This window comes from Amphibalanus amphitrite, unplaced genomic scaffold, assembly GCF_019059575.1.
Source record: "Amphibalanus amphitrite isolate SeventyFive unplaced genomic scaffold, NRLGWU_Aamphi_draft 000112F_arrow, whole genome shotgun sequence".
Lineage (NCBI taxonomy): Eukaryota > Metazoa > Arthropoda > Thecostraca > Balanomorpha > Balanidae > Amphibalanus > Amphibalanus amphitrite.
Genome location: NW_024881607.1, coordinates 924,702 through 946,447, shown reverse-complemented (window position 1 = coordinate 946,447; position 21,746 = coordinate 924,702). Strand labels below are relative to the sequence as shown.

Sequence of the window (21,746 nt, the reverse complement as noted above, 5' to 3'; positions counted from 1 at the left end):
CCGCCTCTGACAGCTTCGTAACATGTTACGAATGCACCAAAATTACTTCGTAAATGTTCAAATGGTTGCTAAATTCGAATTCAGATAAAAAACTAGCCTAGAGACATGTAAAACTCCAAAAAAGAAAACCGAGGTCATCAAAGGTCAATGACCTGACCTGACCTCCCGGTGATCTTGACACCCACCCTAATGCATGGGAGCAACATCATATCCCATGTTTGAACGCTTGAAACCACGAAAAGACTGCAAACGCGCGGCTGATGCGAGCCGACATGCGCTGAATCGCGATTCCGGCCAAACATGGTCTCGAAAAGTAGTAGGTCACAGGTCAAAGGCCATTAGGGTCAGGGTCATGAAATTTTAATGGTTGAAAGACAAGGTCTTTAAAATATTATATGGCATAGTGCGTTATATAGGCTGTGAGTTTTGCACCGATGAACTTGTGACCATGGTTTGTACCTATGTATGTATGCATAACACTCCAATGTATGTACAGTCTCCTTTTCTTTTTGCTCTATCTTGGATCAAAAGTTATAAGCGAAAAACATTTGACTTATTTTAGCGAAATTTTTACATTTATATCCCCCAAAAAACTCCCTAAATATTGACCTAGAGCAACCAAATTTGCACAGGTGTGAGAACTCTAGGGGGCCCACCTACCTACCAAATTTGGTGTTTCTAGGTGCCATAGGAGCCAATCGCGAGGGGGTCGCATCGACCCCCCCCCCCCCCCCCCCTGCCAGGCCGTGTTATGAAAAATGCCCTGCCAGGGCGAGGGTTAAAAGTACCGCGCAAAGTGACGGTGGATCCATCAACCCTGACCGAGGAAGGGCCTGCTATAATTTGAAAGTCACCGAACCAATTGACCTGGGGAATGGACGAGGATATCCATTGTTTCGGTGACTATAGCAGTCCTTCCTCGGTCAGGCTTGATGGATCCACTGTTACTTTGCGCGGTACTTTTAAGACATACTGTGCAATGACGTAAGCTTTAAAACCTACCACGTGGAGGCTTGAGATCGTAAATAGATAAATATAGATAAATACCTAATAGTATATGGTCAAATAACTAGTCTAGCGGTGACACACTTCCCCTCGCCAGTATTGGTGTTTTGACAGCCGCAAACGTATAAGGGCGGGGGAAGTCCGTTGGACCCCCCTTGCCGTCTCACCCCTCATCGAGCTAGAGCTTCGCGAAAAAAACGAGCGTGTTTCCCGTGACAAGAGGAAGCCGATGATACCCAATTTTAAGGTCCTAGGTCATTGGTTGACCTTCCAAGCCAGGTCATTGGCCCAAAAGTCGGGAAAATCGAGACCAGTTAGGTCGTAAAGTGTGGCTGCTACGGGGTTATTCGGGGTTCTGATCACGAATATTGTATCGTGGTGGCTGCTGTGGTCACACCCCGCTCTATAGCCTGGAGCCGCCGCTGAGCCGGCGCCGGTATCGTATGCAGTCTGGGCTGTGGCCGCCCGGGCCACCGCCGCCCCGCTCGCTGAATACAGTTCTCGGCTGGTACTGGTGGCGTCTGCACCCTGGGGTTCATCAAGCCATAAGCAAGCACACAAACTTGGCGCAGCCTGCCTTCTGAACCTCCCGTGCCACTAATCAAGCAAGCATAAGCAAGCGTTAGTGACTTTTTTGTGAAGCGTGCATCTAATTATTGTGATTTTTATCTGCCGACATTGAAGACCTTCGTGTAGCTGCTGTGCTGCATCGTCACTCAAGATGCCTGGTTTCCATCCACCAGAGGACTTTGACTTCACCTCTCCTGAAAAGTGGCCGGCGTGGCGTGATCGCTTCATCCGCTACCGACTGGCATCGGGACTTCACAAGGAGGACGGTGATGTGCAAGTAGCTGCGTTGATCTATAGCATGGGCCCGCAGGCCGAGCATATCGTGTCAACTTTTAAGCTAACTACTGAGCAAAGCAAAGATTTTGATTTTGTGCAGAGCAAGCTTGACGAGTATTTCATTCCGAGACGGAACTTCGTTGCAGAACGTCACAACTTCGAGCTCCGCTGCCAAGGGTCACACGAGACCAACGAATCGTATATCAGGGCATTGTTCTCTCTCGCCGAGCATTGTGGCTTTGCAGACGCTGACGAGCGGATCCGGGATCGTCTTATATCAGGGATGTCCGACAGGGAGCTGTCCCGCAAGATCCAGCTCAAATCGCTCGAGGAAGAAGTGTCTATGAATACGGTCATTACTATGATGCGTAACGTCGAAATCGTAAGCAGCCGTGACAGCTCCGGTCCATTTGATGTCAACAGGGTTCAAGCACCGACGCAGTACGGACAGCCGCGCCAGCAGCCGCAGCATGCCCGTCAGCGCCAGCGTGGCCATCAGCAGCAGCACCAACGGCGCCAGCAGCACGGGCGACAGCAGCAGTCACCTGTCACGCAGCCAAGACAGCAAGCGCGTCACATCGACTCTGCAACAACATGCAGGTATTGCGGGAGAGAGCGACATGCTTCACCGAGGGACTGTCCCGCTAAGGGAAAAGTTTGTTCCAACTGTCAGAAAATGGATCACTTCGCAGCCGTCTGCCGATCACCTAGCGTCAGGCAGATAGAGCGTACAGAATCAAGCGAGCCGTTAGCGCCACATGATGCTTTCGTTGGTGAAATCGACAAAGCGTGCGCGCCGTGGAGAATCACAGTCAGTCTCTGCGGTCAAGAGGTCACGTTCAAAGTTGATTCTGGTGCCGACGTTAGCATTCTGTCTTTGAAAACCTACCAGCGACTGAACCTGCCCTCCCTTGAGCATGCCTCAAGCACGCTCACTAGCGTCGGTGGCGTGCTAACCGTAAAAGGAAAGCTGAATGGGACAATCATGTTCAAAAGCAAAGCAGAGTCGGAGGTGTTCTATGTAGTGGACTCAGCAGATAACCTCCTCTCCCGGTCGGCGTGCTCGCGTCTGGGTGTTCTCCAGTTCACAGGAGAGGTGCATGAAGATGTCTTCGGAGAAGCAGGTCTCATGAAGACGGCACCGATCAGCATCCGGCTACGCGAGGATGCCGTCCCGGTCGCCCTCTCCGCAGCAAGACACGTCCCCCTGCCGCTGATGAAGCCAGTGGAGGAGGAGCTGAAGAGAATGGAAGAGCAGGGCATCATCGTACCAGAGACTGAACCCACAGACTGGGTATCCGCGCTCGTCCCTGTCCCGAAGAACAGTGGTGTCCGGATCACAGTTGACTACAAAAAGCTGAACCAAGCCGTAAAGCGTGAGATCTTCCCGATCCCGACCCTGGAGCACCTGACGTCCAAGCTGGGCGGTGCGACACTGTTCTCCAAGCTGGACGCTTCTTCTGGCTTCTACCAGATCCCGTTGGACGAAGCAAGCTCCAAAATGACTACGTTCATCACACCGTTCGGCAGGAAGAGGTTCCTGCGCCTGCCGATGGGAATCTCACTGGCTCCGGAGTGCTTCCAGCGAAAGATGCAAGAGATGCTGGATGGACTGCCTGGAGTCATCGTCTACATGGACGACACGCTGGTTTTCGGAGATGCAAGCAACCATGACGCACGTCTCGAAGCCGTCATCAGAAGAATCCACGAATCTGGCCTCAAGCTGAACAAGACGAAATGTGAGTTCCGAAGGGACGAGGTCAAGTTTCTTGGCATGAAGATAAGCAAGAATGGCATCGGCGTGGACGACGAGAAGCTCGAAGCGATACAGCAGCTCCAGCAGCCAAAGAACGTCACCGAGCTCCGGTCTCTGCTAGGGGTGGTCAACTACCTCTGCTGGTTCGTCCCGCACATCCAGGAGCGCCTAAGGCCCCTCAACGATCTGCTGAAAAAGGACGCTGCGTGGAACTGGACGCCTCAGCAGCAGCAAGCACTGGATGATGTGAAAGCAACCGTCACGTCCGCTCCAGTCCTGGCGTTCTACGACCCAGCGCGTGAGACAGTGGTCTGCGCAGACGCAAGCAGCTACGGAATCGGAGGATGCATCCTTCAGAAGCATGGTTCCAGCTTCAAGCCCGTCGCATTCTGCAGCAGAAGTCTGACGGACACAGAGACGAGGTGGGCCCAGATTGAAAAGGAACTACTCGCTGCAACTTGGACATGCGAGAAGATGCACGTGTTCCTGTCTGGACTGCCGTCGTTCGACCTACAGCTGGATCACAAGCCACTGATCCCGCTCATCAACACGAAAAATCTCGTAGATGCGCCAATCAGGTGTCAGCGCATGCTCATGCGACTAATGCGTTACAACGCAACAGCGGTGTTCATTCCAGGGAAGCAGCACCTGGTACCTGACTTCCTCTCGCGTCACCCACTCCAGAAGCACGATGCGATCGGCGCTGTGCTACAGGAAGACGTCCACAACTTCTGCAAGAGGGTCTTCGATGACCTGTCCGCCACACCGCAGCGTCTGGTGGAGATCAGCAGGGCTCAACAGGCAGATGAACTCCTCCAGCGCGTGGTTCAGCAGACTCTCTCTGGCTGGAAGGAGGGAGCAAAGCACCCCGACATGCTGGACTACTTCGCCGCGCGTGGAGAAATCAGCGTTCTCTACCTGACAAGCGGCACACTGCTGATGTACGGCCGCCGCATCATCATACCGCCTAGTCTGCGTGAAGAGATGCTCAACCGTCTACATGACGACGGTCACTTCGGGCTCAACAAGTGCCGCCAGCGAGCAGCAGAATCCGTCTGGTGGCCCAAGATAAGCATCGACTTGAAGCGCCACATCGAGCACTGCGCGTTCTGCCAAGTGCACGCGCCCTCCCAGCACGCTGAGCCACTGGTAACGACTCCAACGCCGTCAAGACCGTGGACTCACATCGCAGCAGATATTTTCCACTTCAACAACAGCAACTGGCTCGTGACTGTGGACCTCTTCAGCAGGTATCTAGAAATTCAACGCTTGCCCAACCTCACAAGCACCGCAGTCATCGAGCGGCTGAAGCGCCTGTTCTCCAGACTGGGGATACCGGATCTGATGACAACAGACGGAGGAACGCAGTTCACTTCCAGCTCATTCGCCGACTTCGCAGCGTCGTACGGCTTCACACATCGCGTCACTGACCCGCACACGCCATCATCCAACGGAGCAGCTGAACGGGCCGTGAGGACCGCAAAGTGGATACTTCGCCAAAAAGATCCTCACCTCGCTCTCCTGAACTACCGGACAACGGCTGTGGAAGCTACAGGATACTCCCCAGCCCGCCTCCTGATGGGACGTGAGCTTCAGTCCCGTCTCCCCGTCGCTCAGCAGCCCGCCAAGAAGGCATGGCGGCACGCCAAACTCCGCGATGGGCGGAGAAAGAAGAAACAGGAGTCAACCGTCAATCAGAGGCGAGGCGCCCGCAACCTGCCTCCGCTGCAGCCCGGCGCCAGAGTCCGGATCAAGACAGAAAGGGGCAGCTGGTCGGAGCCCGCCATCGTCACGCAAAGGCTCTCCAGACGCAGCTATCTGGTGGAGCTGGGCGGCTGCCAATATCGCCGCAACCGACGGCACCTGCTGCTGATCCCTCCTGTTCCGTTACAGGTCCCGGCACAGCACGGAACCGGGCAACGGGCAGCACCAGTGCCACCTCCGGTGGTGCCGCCGACATCCGTGGCAGCACCACGCCCGGTGGTGCCGCCACCACCACCACAGCAGCTTCCGCCAGCTGCGCCGTCACCTGAGCCGGCGACGTCTCCGCTGGCACCCGCTCCGCCATCAGTGCAGCCCGCTGACGACCCTGTACACGTTAGCCCTCGTAAAACTCGCAGCGGTCGGATATACGGGGATTAAGAAAACCAGCTTTGTGCTTGGAGTACAGCTTAGCTTTCTATAGGAGATCTTATTAGCACACGCATAAGAGGGGGAGATGTATCGTGGTGGCTGCTGTGGTCACACCCCGCTCTATAGCCTGGAGCCGCCGCTGAGCCGGCGCCGGTATCGTATGCAGTCTGGGCTGTGGCCGCCCGGGCCACCGCCGCCCCGCTCGCTGAATACAGTTCTCGGCTGGTACTGGTGGCGTCTGCACCCTGGGGTTCGTGAGCCAAGCAAGCAAGCACACAAACAAATATCATGTTAGTTTTTATCACAGATGATGTCTCCATGCTTTTAGGCCAGGTCGGGTCAGGTCAGTTCAGGTCAACCAGTAGTGGTTTTGCCGGGTATTCGTAGTAGGTGTCAACCGTCTCTGACAGCTTCGTAACATGTTACGATGGCACCAAAACTACTTCGTAAATGCTCATATGGTTGCTAAATTCGAATTAAGCTTAAAAAACTAGCCTGGAAACATGTAAAAGTTAACCGAGCTCATTTAAGGTCAGTGACCTGTCCTGAGCTTCAAGTGAACTTGACACCCACCCAGGGGCGTCGCCACGGATTTTTGAGTATGGGGGGGGGGTCGGGTTTCCGGTCTTCGTCTTGATGGGTAGGGGTGTTTTTAGCCACACTCCCGGTTTTTTCGTGTGCCCGGAGAAAAACCTCGGCGCGCAGCGCCGCGAAAGCAGCGGTATATCTTATTGCACATCATTTTTGCATCGTGCATAAAAATCAAGCAGAGGTCACCTGAGGTCAGGTCACAATGTCATGTCAAGTTCAGTTATGCCTCTTAAAACTGCAATCTTGTCATTCCTATAGATTATCTCCTGACTCCTATAAGTCTGAAATTCGGTGTAATGAATGGGATTATAAGTGCCAACAGTTCATGAATCTGGGATTTTACATCTGAGAAGCGAAGTCAGGTCAAATAGGTGTGTGACCTCACCAATCATGATAAGATATGGGAAAAAGCACGATGCCCTCTGCTTTGAAAGAATATGCTAAAAACGCTAGATACTTTTGTAGCCATGGCACCTTGTTCATTTTAGAGATAAGGTGCAGCTAATGACCAGTGGTGACTGAAATGGTCAGTCATTAGGTCATCAAAGGTCTCTAACACATTTTCGACAACAACTTTTGATGGAGACGTTGTAGAGCGATGACAGCACCTGGAGTGTGTTCAGCTTAGTAACACAGATCGATCCATATGCAGCAGGTTCTTTTCCGGTCAGGTCATGACCTTTTCCTGATGTCAAGTTTTCTATTCAAGTTTTTAAGTTCAAATTGTAAGCCATGCGACGTGTTTCGACGAAACAAAAACGATGGTGATAACATGAATATCATACACAATTACTGAATCATAGGTTGTTACAGAACAAATGTTTCGGCAAAATCCGTCCGTTTAGCTGTTTGGACTCTATGGTACACAAGCCATAGACCCGAAGTCATATCTGAGGCGAAGTTGGCGAAAGAGCTTTAAAAAGCTATCGAATACGCTTTCTGTGTTGCATTCGTATTTTGCGGGTCGCTAAGGTAAAACGTTTACCAACGTAACGCATAAGGCATGCTTTCGGCCCCTGATCGAGGTAGAGTTTCGCGGAAGAGCGAAAATGCTGCCCGTGATGAGAGAAAGCCGATGATGCCCAATTTCAAGGTCTTGGCCGGGTCATCTTAGGTCAACGCCCAAAAGTAGGAAAAATCTGGCCGCCTGCTAGAACTTAGTGAGCCGTAGCTGTTATCGGGGTCCCGAGTACGAGTTCGATGTTAGTCTTGAACAAAGATGATGACTCCATGCATTTTGGGTAGATCGGGTCGGGTCAGGTCAGGTCGACCAGCAGGCTTCCTGCCTCTAGAGTGGGTGACTGACAACCACCAACGATAGCTTCGTAACATGCTACATAACCATCATTTATCAAAACTACTTCAAACGGTTCAAACGGGCGCTAAACTCGAAATCAGCCCCAAAAACCACACTTGTAAGTGGAAGCAAATAAAACTTAAAAAAGTTAACCAAGGTCATCCATATTCGAATCAGGGCCAATTTTTTTCTAGAATAGGTGTAAAATTCATTAACTCGAGGTCACTGGAAGTTTCGTTGCAATATACTCCTTTTTTGCGCGTCTTATTAGGAAAGCCCCAGAGGGATCCACCATCTGACCCCATTTCCCCTATGCAGGCAGGTTCGAGGGTAGCAGGGCTGAGGCTAGCCAGGTACCTCGTAGTTACTGATACGTCATCCGACGAATCGACTGCAACCATTATTTGGACAATCAGACGAACGCTTGGGTCAGTTTTGACGCGCTCGCTCATTTGAGGGATAAAAAGGGACTAAAATCATATTGTCATGCTGATGTTCTAGCCCACAGCTTATTGACCTATAAGCAATAGGGACTAGGGAGCTCTTGAAGCGATTCTGAATCTGACGTTGTATTTGTTGAGGTTGCTGACGCCAACTTCCCTGACATGATAGCTAAAAAAAGCATACTCAGCATCGCCAAAAGTGGGGGGTCGACCCCCCCGGTTCTGACGAGTGGGGGGTCGCGACCCCCCCCCCGACCCCCCCCCCCCCCGTCGGCGACGCCCCTGCACCCACCCTAACGCATAGGAGCAATATCATATCACATGTTTGAACGCTTGAAATCACGAAAAGAGTGCAAACGCGCGGCTAAGAGGAGACGACATACACCGAATCGCGATTCCCGCCAAACATGGTCTCGAAAAGTAGGTCACAGGTCAAGGGTCATTTGCGTCAGGGTCATGAAATTGTTAGGGTAGGTGTAAAATTGATGAACGCGAGGGTAATGAAAGTTCCGTCGCGATCAGCGGGTTTTTACGCGAGTTATTATCGAAAACCGAGAGGGGGCTGTTCGACCCCCCCCCCCCCCCTTATACCGGCGAGGGCTAAGGGGGAGGGGCGTTTCTCACGGTTCTTCCTACCTAAGATCATTGTTAAGATCTGAAATGAGAAATCATAAAACATGGCTCACAGCAGGGCTGAAGCGTGAAATACGCAAGCATGGCTACTCAAGCTTGATCAGCTCAACGATTAAAAAAAAAAGCAGTTCAGGCTCTCCGCCGATGATGGCAGCCTGGTCGGGTAGTTCGCTCCGCGACAGGGTCCGTCTGCTTTGTGCGGCGCGGCACGGCGCGGTGGGGGGGGGGGGTGGGGGAAGGCGGCGATGCGTCTGAAAGGCGACGCTCGGACGTCCCGGGAATCACCTGTCACCATGCGGCGCGGCGGTCGGTCCCTCCAACCCTTCCCATTGTTACCTGACTGCGGGTGCCGGTTCCCCCGGAAGGGTCACTTTGGTATGCGAAATCTTCACTCGTTAATCGGACAGGAGGGGAGCAGTAGACATTCGATGGAGTAGGCGATACGGGCGTAGGTCAGCCGGGCGTAGACATTCGATGGAGTAGGCGATTCGGGCGTAGGTCAGCCGGGCGTAGGTCAGCCGGGCGTAGACATTCGATGGAGTAGGCGATTCGGGCGTAGGTCAGCCGGGCGTAGGTCAGCCGGGCGTAGACATTCGATGGAGTAGGCGATTCGGGCGTAGGTCAGCCGGGCGTAGGTCAGCCGGGCGTAGACATTCGATGTAGTAGGCGATTCGGGCGTAGGTTAGCCGGGCGTAGGCCAGCCGGGCGTAGACATTCGATGGAGTAGGCGATTCGGGCGTAGGTCAGCCGGGCGTAGGTCACCCGGGCGTAGACATTCGATGGAGTAGGCGATTCGGGCGTAGGTCAGCCGGGCGTAGGTCACCCGGGCGTAGACATTCGATGGAGTAGGCAATTCGGGCGTAGGTCAGCCGGGCGTAGGCCACCCGGGCGTAGGTCACCCGGGCCTGAGCCAATCGGCCAAGTAGTTACCGAGATATTGCAACAATTACAAAACTGACACCTCTTCGTTTTGCACGTGGCACGTGCATAAAGGGTCACCCACATACATCGGGAATAGTCCAATACTTGGTAGAAGGAATGAAGCTACCCTACAAAAATTACCGCGTGTAAATCGGTCAAGTGGTTGCTGAGATATAAGCCTCGCAAAAGCGTCCGCACGGCCGGCCGGCCGGCCGCTCATACTCAGAAATTTCCGTTAATCTAAGGAAAGACTCCGCTCGCTTCGCTCGCTCCGTAATTACCAAACTATAGAACATGAATGGAAAGAGCATAACCTTCTAAAATTGAAAAGCGACACCTGACCACCCATTAATTCAGGTAGGTAAGGTTCAGTTATAAATCCCTGGACAATGTGAACACTGGCCAATTCAAGGCACTGGCCAATTCGAGCATTGGACACATTGTGCCCTGGACATTATGAACCCTGGCCTAAATAATACGTACCTGCCTTGAATGGGCCAGAGTTCATAGTGTCCAGGGATTACATAGTCCACCCAACCCAACCAAACCTAACCTATCCTAACCTAACCTAAAATAACCTAACCTATCCTAACCTAACCTAACCTAACCTAAGGTAATGATGTTTGCCTACCGGGGATAAGGAAATAGTTTCTCGCATGAATAGATTGCAAGCAATAGTAAATCAAATATTTTTAGGTTAAGTGGTTATGCATCAGGCTTCAGGCCTTCGTCCTGAAGCCAGATACATAACCACTTTACCTAAAAATATTTGATTTACTATTGCCTGTAATCTCTCCTAAGGCATTGCCTTCGGCACTGCACTGCTTCGCATTGAGCTGGTTCCGTGTTTTTTACATAATGACGTCACTTTCAGTGACTATGTAATCCCTGGACACTATGAACTCTGGCCCATTCAAGGCACTGGCCATTTTGAACACTGGACACATCGTGCCCTGGACATTATGAACTCTGGCCATTTTGAACACTGGACACATCGTGCCCTGGACATTATGAACCCTGGCCATTTCGAACACTGGACACATCGTCCCCTGGACATTATGAACCCTGGCCTCTTTGAATATACCCTATCTGCAGCCAGTTGGCCGCATTTGGACCATGCAATCCCTGGACATTATGAACTCTGGCCCATTTAAGGCACTGGCCATTTCGACACTGGGCATAACGTACCCTGGACATTATGAACCCTGGCCAGAATGAATGCTCCCCGGTTAAAAAGATGCACTCCCACACATATGGCAGCTCGTGCTACATCTGCGTTGGCCGTTGGGTCAGGCTAGATTAGCCCGCGCCCTGCTGGGGGGGTGTTTGAACACCCCCCCTTGTGGTTTTTCGCTACACATGTTGTGAAAATTTCAGACCAAGGTCATTCAAGGTCAGGTCACCAGGTCACTTGAAGTGACCTCACCTCATAAAAAGTTTCAATGTCTGTCATAGCTACACTGAGTGACCGATCGCTTTGAAACTTTCAGCGATTGCTAAGAGCAATAGCATGTACAAAATGTATATCTCAGAATTTTGATATCGATGACCTAAGGTCAGGTCAATTTTGCGACCTCCCCATTATAAGTCAATGGGAGAACATTGAAATGCGCCTCTTTTGGACGAAATCCATTATAAACACACCCAAACACTGAATTACAAGTGGTTTAGACACACTGAACATGAAAATGGTGTCCGTGACCCCTGTTTATGCCCTGAGGTCATCTTAGGTCACGAATGGTATTTAACAGTTTTTCGCAAATAACTTTTGATAGAGGCATGCTAGAGCGATGAAAACGCCTTAGATGTGTTCAGCTCGACGATACGGATCGACTGATATGCAACATGACCCTTTCCGGTCAGGTCATGACCTTGACCTGAGGTCAAATTTTCAAGTTGACCTTTCAAGGTCAAGTTATAGTTCATTCGATGCGTCTTGACGAGAGGAACACGATGCCGGTAAAAGTAAGCTCGTTCAAGGCTTGGCTCAAAAGTTATTGCAGAAAACTGTTTCCGAAAAAATCGGCTATTTTTGCAGTTTTTGCCCCCTGCAGGCAAAACCGTTGACGTTAGGTCAAATCTGAGAGAATTACTCAGAAAGAGCGTTAATAGGGCTATCGAATGCGCTTTTCAGCGGCGCTGTAGCTCTATTGGTTCCCGAGTTATGCGTTGGCTTCTTGGAAATTGTCGACATTCGACCCGGAAATCGGCGAAATTTTGCCTTCAATGACCTCTGGTGACCTGACCTTTGACCTGACCAAAAAATTGACTGAAGTGATTTCCTCATTATTTTTGACGCTCTTTCGAACGCCGCCTTCCGCGTATCGCTACGTGGCCCAGGAGCCGAGTTAGAAGGGGGGTGTTCAAACACCCCCCCCCCCCCCCAGCAGGGCGTGGAAATCCAGGACCCCCAGCCGGGCGCGGGTTAGGATTTGGTATTTCTGCTAGCAGGACACATGTTTTCTTATGAGTAAATGATATGAACAATCAAATTTTTAGGTTCATAAATGGTTCAGTAGCAACATGGTGTGATTTTCATTCCATATTGAGCCCAGGGTGCAAAAGGCCACTTTTACCGAAGCCTACTGCCTGCTGCTGCATCTACTTTTCTGCACCACCCTCTAAAACATAGTGAGATTGATATAATAAAAACAATAAAGGGTGAAGACAGGAAAACATCTTTGTTAGCTTGAGAAGTGACCCCACACATAAATAATCACAATACTTTTTACACAAAACATCTTAAGTTGCACGACCACACGTTAAGTCAGGTAAGATTTTGTTCAATAGAGTGAAGGTCTTGTTTTTCTGCTTGCAGTATATCTATTCTTTTTGGGAGAAAAAGATCATGAACAATATTTAAATTTAATGGCTTATAATTATGAAAAATGTTTCAATGTAATGTATCACTTGTGACGGCTTGGTGCGGCTTATCAATTTTGATCCAAGGATGTGTATTCACCAAGCCTGCAACAGCAAATTAATTGAACTGACAGCAGCACATTATTTTAATAACTGATCATTTCCTTCTTGCATTGATATGCAGCAAAGTCCAACTGGCAGATTTGATTTATCTTAAAAATACAAACCTGGGAGTTCCGGGCTCTTCTTCCGTCGATCGCCTCTTGGAGGTTTCTCTCCTGCACTGTAGACAGAAACGCACGCTCCTCCACCTCTGTCCAATACTTCATAGCTCCAAGGTGTCGAACAATATAAGTAGAAAACTGAGAACACTGGTATCGAATTGAAATGAGTTGACAAACTTCCTTATTTATCCTTCCTCCCTTCTTCTTCCTTCCAAAGGCCCAAACAGCTGTTGCGATCATGGGCGCGGAATTAGGCGCCGAAAGCTGGTAAAAGCTAAGTAAAAACATCATTTTTCTTATCATTTAAGATCAGTATTGTTATTAAGAGTTATTTGTAAAATTGGCAAATAAGAAAATAAATTTTGTGTCATTTTAAGTGAAAAAAATGAAAAAAATACGATGCCTAAACGGATATTTCCCATTAATCCATCGGAAATATCCGTTCCGCGTAATCGTCATTTTTGCGCGCCCAAACCCATTTACATGAGTCGAAACTTGCGCACTTTTCGCTAAGCGGAAATATCCGTTCTAAACGTCACTTTTGCTGACTCATGTAAACGGGGTAAGTGAAAAACAGAAAGATCAGATTGGGAACGAGCCCTCACCCTCCCGAACTATAGCCCGACGCTAAACCACTCCGCCACGAAGACACTGCCTGACCGTGAGCATTGTCGCTATGAACTGAGCGACTTAATCAGCATGACATGACCATGCCGCCTACGGCGCACCGGGTCAGTCGGCCGGGCCTCGGGCGAGGCCAGTCACGTGACCAGTTGGCAGGGAGGGACGGACCCTGTCCTGTAAATGCAGGGTAGGGGTCGAGGAGAGGCCGGAAGGCAGCCGCCGTCCTTTGCGATGACAAAAGACGTGTGGTCAACGAAAGTCGTCCTACCCGCAGACGATGTTATGACTTATTCCAGTCCACAGTCTACACCAGATTCACACCCAGCTAGCACCCTCGTCAAAGTTCGCAGTCCACCTCCACAATAAACTTCACACCCAGCAAGCACCCCCGTCTCAGTCAAAACTGTGTCCACCAGCTCTGTGGTGCCGTGTAGCCGACTAAATTGTGTCCCCTCGTATTCACAGGTGAACGGCCAGGTTCTGCATGGTCGATGCCATCTGAACGCCTCAGCCATCATTAAAGGTCTGCCTGGCCCGATTATCAAGATCATCCTGCTCAGGTGAGATGTTCCGACTACATCAGCAGCGGACGCCGGCGGGAAAATAAACCACAACTACACTTTTTTATCTCCAATCTAGAGGCAGCAGTGTACACTATTCAGAAATAGTGCAGGCGATTTTGACGGTTCGGCACAGTGCACTCACATCTATATTGAATCGCGGCACGATATTCGTCATAGTGCACGCTTTTCCGCCGTAGCTCAAGTAAATCCGGCACGGTGTAACTAAGTGATATTGCGGACAAATCTCACCTTCACACGAAATCTTAACCCGCGCGAGGCTGGGGTCTCCAGCCGAACGCGCGGGGCTGGGGGCGGGGGGTAAATTTTACCCCCCCCCCCCTGTTATCTCCCGAACTAATGGTCCGATTTGGAAAATTCAAACGCCAATCGAAAGATATCATCACGAACAACTAAAAACATGCACTTAATTTAAAGTTTGAGGTCAAGGTCAAGGTCAGGTCAAGGGTACAAATTGCAAGTTTCTACAGTATCGGCCTTGCACCGTAGTTGCCGAAGAATGGAGTCATGGACTGAGACTGATTGCCCAAAACGTGTTCTTAGGCTACCAAGACAATATTCGTTGCATACAATATCATTCAGAGGTCAAGGTCAAGGTCAGGTCAGGTCAAGTCAGGTCACCAAAAAACAAAATATAGAAAAGGGCATGTGCGACACATGTTTTATGGGTCATTTTACTCATAGAATTCAATAGGCACACTCAATAAGTGATATGGACCACCTCTGGATGAATTTCAGGTCGAGGTCAGGTCAAGTGAGGTCAAATTTTGAAGTTGGTTGTTAAGGCCTAAAAAGGTGTCTATCTGATGCTGTTTTTCACGTCAAATCGAATGGTGCTATTTTTGTTTCCGTACGAGGTCTAGAACTTCAAAAAAAAATCATTTTTCAAAATTTGTGTGTGTCGTGACGTCATAACATTTTTAATAACTCCCACATTTTTGAACCGATTCTTCTAAAAATTGGTATGTAGGTGCACATAGATCACTTCTCTGACATATATTCCGTTTTTTTTCGATACACTCAAAATTTTGGATTTTATAATTATTTTTCCAAAAAGTCATTTTTTTAAGTTGGGCCAAAATCCACAATTTTCAAAAAACGGAGATAGCCATTTGATAGACAAAGTAGAATTACGTATAACCTTCTTTGTTACGTCCTGATTCCTTTAAAAATGAAGATGTTAGCGGCGTTTGAAATTTTGCCGTTTTTGAGGCGAAAATGGCGAACATGACGTCACTAAAACGTCGATTTCTCAACAATTTTCCGACGGATTTCGCTCAAATTTTCAGGGAACGTGTCAAATCGATGTAAGAAAAGCTACTGCAAGTTTGGCGGCGCTGCGCGCCGCCGTTTTTGAGATATTGCAAAAATTCGCGAGGGGGGTTAAAATTTACCCCCCAGCCCCGCGCGGGTTAACCATCAGCGAAATTCTGGAGTCAATGAGGAAGGCCGGATGTCGTGTGACCAGAAAGGGCAGCCTTACGGCCGAATTAATCTGTTTACGCCCAATTTAGGTCGTGTTCTGGCCAAGAAAAAAAAAATATTCCATTTCATTATTCAAAAATATTCCGGAGTCCGTCAGGAATAGTGGTGTCAATCGGTTACCGAAATTTCGGTATACCGATACCGAACCAATACCGATTCGGTATTCGGTATTATATACCAAAAGCATTTGGTATTTTGTCGGTATCTTGAAAATCAACTACTGCCATAAAAGATTTGAAAGCATTTTTGATAAAGCTTCTGAACTCAACTTTGATTTGCTAAATGACACTGGATGAAGAAAAATGGCAATCATGACACATTTCTTCCAAATGCATGAGGTCCTAACAAATGGGCAAACACATAAACTGTAATATCAAATACATCAGTCTACCAATGTTAAATGGCAACTTATCAGTGTTAGCAAATTCCAATACCATAAGGATAATTATCTTACAAAGAAAGCCAATGTGCAAGACATAAACATGAATTAATGTTTAACTCACTGTATGCTGGAAAGCGTACTTTAACTACCTTTCTCAAAATTTCCAAAGCATTTATTAGCAACAAATTTGACTTTGTTTTGAGAAGTCTGTGATTGATCTTGACCTTGTCTTGCTCTCCATTTCACTGCAATGCAATTACATTATCCAAAACCCTGTTTAACCCGCGCCGGGCCGGGGGGGGGGTGTTTGAACACCCCCCTTGCGGTTTTTCGCAGATATCTCAAAAACGGCGGCGCGGAGCGCCGCCGTTTTTGGCACACCTGTTTGTGCATCTTTTCCGCACATGTTGTGAAAATTTCAGACCCAGGTCACCTTAGGTCAGGTCACCAGGTCACGCCAAGTGACCTCACCTCAGAAAAAATAAGAATGCTCGTCATAGCTACACCGACTGAACGATTACCTTGAAACTTTCAGCGATTGATTAGAGCAACACTATCTATAAAATGTATATCTCGGAATTTTTATATCGGTGACCTAAGGTCAGGTCAATTTTGCGGCCTCTCCATTATAAGTCAATGGGAGAAAATTGAAAAGCGCCTGTTTTGCACGAACGCTATTCTAGACACTCTCAAACATCGAGATGTAGGTAAAATAGACACACTGAACCAGAAAATGGCAACTGTGACCCCTCGTTATGTCCCCGAGGTCATCTCAGGTCACGAACAGAATCTAACAGTTTTTGGATGATAACTTCTGATAGAGGCGTGCTAGAGCGCTGAAAACGCCTTAGATGTGTTTGGCTCGACGTTGCGGATCGACTGATATGCAACATGACCTTTTCCGGTCAGGTCATGACCTTGACCTGAGGTCAAATTTTCAAGTTGACCTTTCAAGGTCAAATTATAGTTCATTCGACGCGTCTCGACGAGAGGAACACGATGCTGGCAAAAGTAATGTCATAGCTCTTTTGAGTCAAAAGTTATTGCCGAAAAAACGTTTTTCATAAAACGGCTATTTTTGGAGTTTTTGCCCTCTGGAGGCTAAACCGTTGACATGAGGTCAAATCTGAGAACATTACTCAGAAAGGTCTGTAAAAGGGCTATCGAATGCGCTTTTTTCCGGCGCTGCAGCTCTATCGGTTCCCGAGATAGCCGTTGGCAGTTTCCAAAATGTTGAAATAGTCAACATTTTACCTTTGGTGACCTCTGGTGACCTGACCTTTGACCTGACCCAAAAATGACCGTTGTGTTTTCGTCCTTATTTTTGACGTTCTTTCGATTGCCGCTTACCGCGTGTCGCTACGTGGCCCAGGAGCCGAGTTAGAAGGGGGGGTGTTCAAACACCCCCCCGCGGCCCGGCGCGGAATTTCAGAGCACCGGCCCGGCGCGGGTTAATACAGAACTAGCTTCACCATTATGATCTAATATTGAATGCAGTATTTGTCACTTCATCATCACCCCACAAATCTTCAACTTCGCTCAACTTCAAAAAAAGCCTATGTAGTGAGCGATCCTGTCATGATCCTGTGGATAATTTATTTTCTTCAATTAGTGTTCTCTTTCCTGCTCTCCTCAACAGATACAGATCGCTAGCAATGTAATTATAAGCATTTATAAAATATAATTGGTTTTTGGCTTGATTTGCACACAGCAGTTTCAAAACTGAACACATCGAAAAACATTTCAATGTCGCAGCTGCGCCAAGTACCGATGTAGCTCAAAAACTAATTGAAAATAATAGAACAACTTTGTTTTTTTCATTTTTCAGCAATAGCGGCCTACAATCTTTCTTGAATTAATTTTAAAATGTCAAAATTTATACAAGGAATTTTGATTTAAGTGGACTTAAGCAAAAAAGAAAAGAAAAACTCTATTTTATACTGTTTAATGCAAATGGCCGCCGCCTCTTAAGGCCGCCTCCACTGTGCGGAATGCTTGCGGTCCGTACGGAATTTAACACAGAACCCTATGGGCGCATCCGGTCCGTACGGAAATCGTGTGCGGACCGCATCCATGTTGTGTGGACACATATCGCTGATAATTGGCGTAATTATATTCAGTCCAAACTCGGAAGTCACGTTATGCAAGTCGCGCGTGACCTCCCTCGAGCTAAATTTATTCAAGTCGAAATCATCGACATCCGAAGTGGTTGTCGCAGAGACGAAGCACCAAAGTACAACGTGTTGAACTGTGTGCGGAGAACGCAGACGGAATGAATGCGGACATGGGCCGTCGCCCGTCTTTGAGTTTTCAATTGGAAATTTAAGATTATTTTCACGTCTTAAGTCAATGGGATTTCTTGAAAAAATTACTTAAATCGATTTTGCTCAAAATTTCCACCTTAGATGTTAAAAATGTTTCAGTATGATATGCACCCACATGTCGCCTACCAGGTGGCATAGGCCATATATGAGGCGATTGAAATGCACGTGCACGCCCCGCACTTGTTTGAGGGGACCACCTCCGTGAAAATTTGACCACTGCTGATATGATGGCCTGTGCCGCGCAAACAATGCGTGCCAGCGGAACCAATCGAGGTCAGTCGTCAAGGGGATGCTCTAGGATAGTTGTACACCTCATCACGTGGTGCACGTGTTTTCGCACGTGCGCCACGTGGGTGTAGCATTTTGGGATAGGTAGCCATTGGTGCATAATTATGCTTAGGTGATAACCTCACTGCATGGGTTTGAGCCAGAGTTCCAAGTCGGTTGCGATAATGACCATTGGTGTTGGGTCTACTACGTGTCAAACACGTGGCCGCCCGGGGTTCTCCATTCCGGAGATATTTTGACCGATAGTGAGGTAAGCCCTAATTTAAAGATTGGCCAAGTTTGATCGGCCGCTAGGAGACAATGGTGGCGCACCCGAAAGTCTACCCATGGGCACTGACGACCCCTTTCATCTGGTACAAAAGGATGGTCGCTTTATGTCTTTAGGTCACACGTGGCACGTGGCACCCCACCTCGAGTGACCATGTGCACTCTCAATGTAAGGCGTTTTGGCCATAACTTTGCCATTTATGGTCCTATTTCGAGGAAACTTGCAACATTGATGCATTAAAATGACCTGTGCCACAAACGGCGCTACGAATACAACAAACTCATGTGCGTCGTTTTTGTCTCTAGTGCGCCACTTAAGCTACAGTGGCTAAAGTCGAGGAATATCACGCGTATTTATTTCAACGGGCCGATTTCGTCGCAACTTTCAACGGTAGTGCACGAAACTAGGCAGCGACACATATGAAGCGAGACAAAAATAGGCTGTTGTGCGCCATTTTTGTCTTAGTGCGCCATTAACTGCCTAAAGTGGCTAAAACTAAAGAATCTCATCATTTTCATGCATTAATAAATTACTGTGAGGTATGCATGTAACGCCTCGCGCCACTTTATTCTTAATTGCGTTAGCGTTTCGGGCGTGTGATTTGCGCGTTTTGCGGCGGGCGGGTGTTTTGTGTTTTTTGCGGTGTTTGTTTGACGGCGGGCGGACGGGCGATGCGGGCGTTTTTTGCGTCTTTTTCGGTGTTAAGTTTTTTTCGGTTTCCGGCGGCCTGGCGCTTTTGCCGTGTTTGCGTTTGGCAGCGGGCGGGCGATTTTTAGGCGTTTTCGGTTGGTGGTTGGCGTGCGTGCGATGCGGGCGGTTTATTTTTTTAGGCGTTTTTGCTGTTTTTTTGCGGTTTGCGGCGGTCGGGCAATTTTTTTTCGACGTTTGCGTTTGCGTTGGCGTTTCGGGCGTGCATATTGCGCGTTTTGCGGTGTTTGCGTTTTGCGGCGGGCGGGCGTTTTGTGCTTTTTGCGGTGTTTGTGTTTGGCGGCGGGCGGGTGGCGATGTGGGCGGTTTTCTTTTTTGCGTTGTTTGCGGTGTTCAATTTGATTGCGGTTGGCGGCGGTTGGGCGCTGTTTAGGCGTTTTCGGTTGGCGGTTAGCGTGCGTGCGTTGCGGGTGGTTTTATTTTTGCGGCGTTTTGCATTTTTTGCGGTTTGCGGCGGGCGGGCGTTTCTTTTTTCGACGTTTGCGTTGGTACCCGAAGGTTGTTTCTTCATTAGACAAACACTATTCTTTAGAATTGTGTTTTCTATTGAAAAACAAACTGAGTGTGTTTCCATTTCGGGTAGGATTCGTGTTTGGTGCAGTACCCGAAGGTTGTTTCTTCATTAGACAAACACTATTCTTTAGAATTGTGTTTTTCTATTGAAAAACAAACTGAGGGTGTTTCCATTTCGGTAGGATTCGTGTTTGGTGCAGCGAATTGGGGCACCTTGCACCGTTTGCACACGAACCGATAGATTTTGATTAAATTTTCAGGACAGCTGCCCCCGCAGATTATCTACCACGAAATACCCTCAGCTAAGAATATAATTTTTTCTTGCACGTGGCACATGCACGTGTTTTAGGCCCATAGGTTTCAACATTAGGTGGGTTTTCGGCATCGAATTTCTCGCAGACGGGTGCTTGTGATGCGATGGGCTTCTATGACCCCGTTTCCATGGGCATCACTGATCCGGATCAGTGCCTCGTAAGGGCTTAGGCTGCCCATGGAAACACCCGTAATCCCTTACCGCTGATCCGGATTCTAATCCAGCTTCGAAAGAAGCTGAGCCGTTACGATAGGGATTAATGTTTGACTTTTTAATTTTCTTATTTTGATTTTAATTGCCTTAATGGGCCTGGATGCATATATCTCATTAGTAATATTTTATTTAAATTATAAAAATAATTTAAATAGACAATAATTTGATTTATCGACAGCTCAAATACGCTGTCGATAACTCTACACAATTCATATATGGCCACATCGCGAATCGTCTCCGATCCAAAAAACACTGGAATGGTGTCCGAGAGCTGGAGGAGAGAGAGCGTCACCTGGCATGAAACGAGCTCTGCCGCGGCAATTTTGGCCGAGCAGGGCTAGGTTTAATCCCACTCCCGCGGGCATCTAAAATGACACCCAAACAGCACCGGCAAGAGCTATCCCGTCTGGTGAAACAGAGCGAAGAAAACGCGCTGGTCTATGTGTACAACATGGCCAAGCAAGGAAGACCTCTCGCCTGGGAAGCCGTGATGTTCCTGGATTTCCGCTGGAGGAAGCTCATTTACGGCTTCTCCGACAAACTTCTCAGCTTTTATCTAAATTCCATGTCAGATACACTGCCGTCTCCAGCAAATTTACTTCTCTGGAAAAAATCCACTTTGGGTTCCTGCTCCCTGTGCGGCTACCACCACTGCACACTCTTCCACATCGTCAGCAACTGCAGATACTCGTTGATGACCGGCCGATACAACTGGCGTCACGATATGGTCCTTCGCAGACTCATCGAAATCATTCGCCCGGTGCTAGAAAAGACGGACGCACCTAAAAAAGGTACCCATTTCAAATCTAGCAGTGGAACCGAATATTACGTCCCCCCTCTGCAGCGCAACACTGAGCGAGGAAAACCGGCGGCAGACGACTGGCAGCTAATCTGGGATGAAGAGCACGACCTATACGTCTTTCCTCCCCAGATTGCCAGCACCAATGCACGTCCAGACATCGTCATCTGGTCCACTGCAACAAAGACTTGCATTGTGGCTGAGCTCACTGTCTGCTGGGAAGAAAACTTTTACCAAGCTCACGAGCGCAAGCAGGGGAAGAAGGACTATGTCGACCTAATCAACACAGGCAGGAAGAATGGCTGGCATATGCACTACTTTCCAGTGGAAGTAGGAGCTCGAGGGGTCACATCGGACAGCCTGTTCTCATTCTTCAGATACATGGGACTATCCCGCAGAAAATCACTCAAGGAAGCCGACACCGTTGGTAGGACAACCCTCCATGCCTCTTATACGCTATGGCTATCGAGAAATCAGCAGTTCAGCAGATGGACGCTAGTTGAGAAACCGCTCTTCACCATGAGATCTGAAATTCCG

At 48.7% G+C, this 21,746-nt stretch overlaps 1 protein-coding gene across 1 annotated transcript in view; it reads left to right on the top strand.

Moving 5' to 3' along the window:
- Positions 1–21,746, top strand: part of LOC122381035 (inaD-like protein) — a 197,914-nt gene that overhangs the window by 144,325 nt on the left and 31,843 nt on the right. The window contains exon 3 of the mRNA XM_043364724.1: positions 13,801–13,895. Coding sequence (XP_043220659.1) covers positions 13,801–13,895 — 95 coding nt within the window. The remainder of the gene's footprint in view (positions 1–13,800; positions 13,896–21,746) is intronic.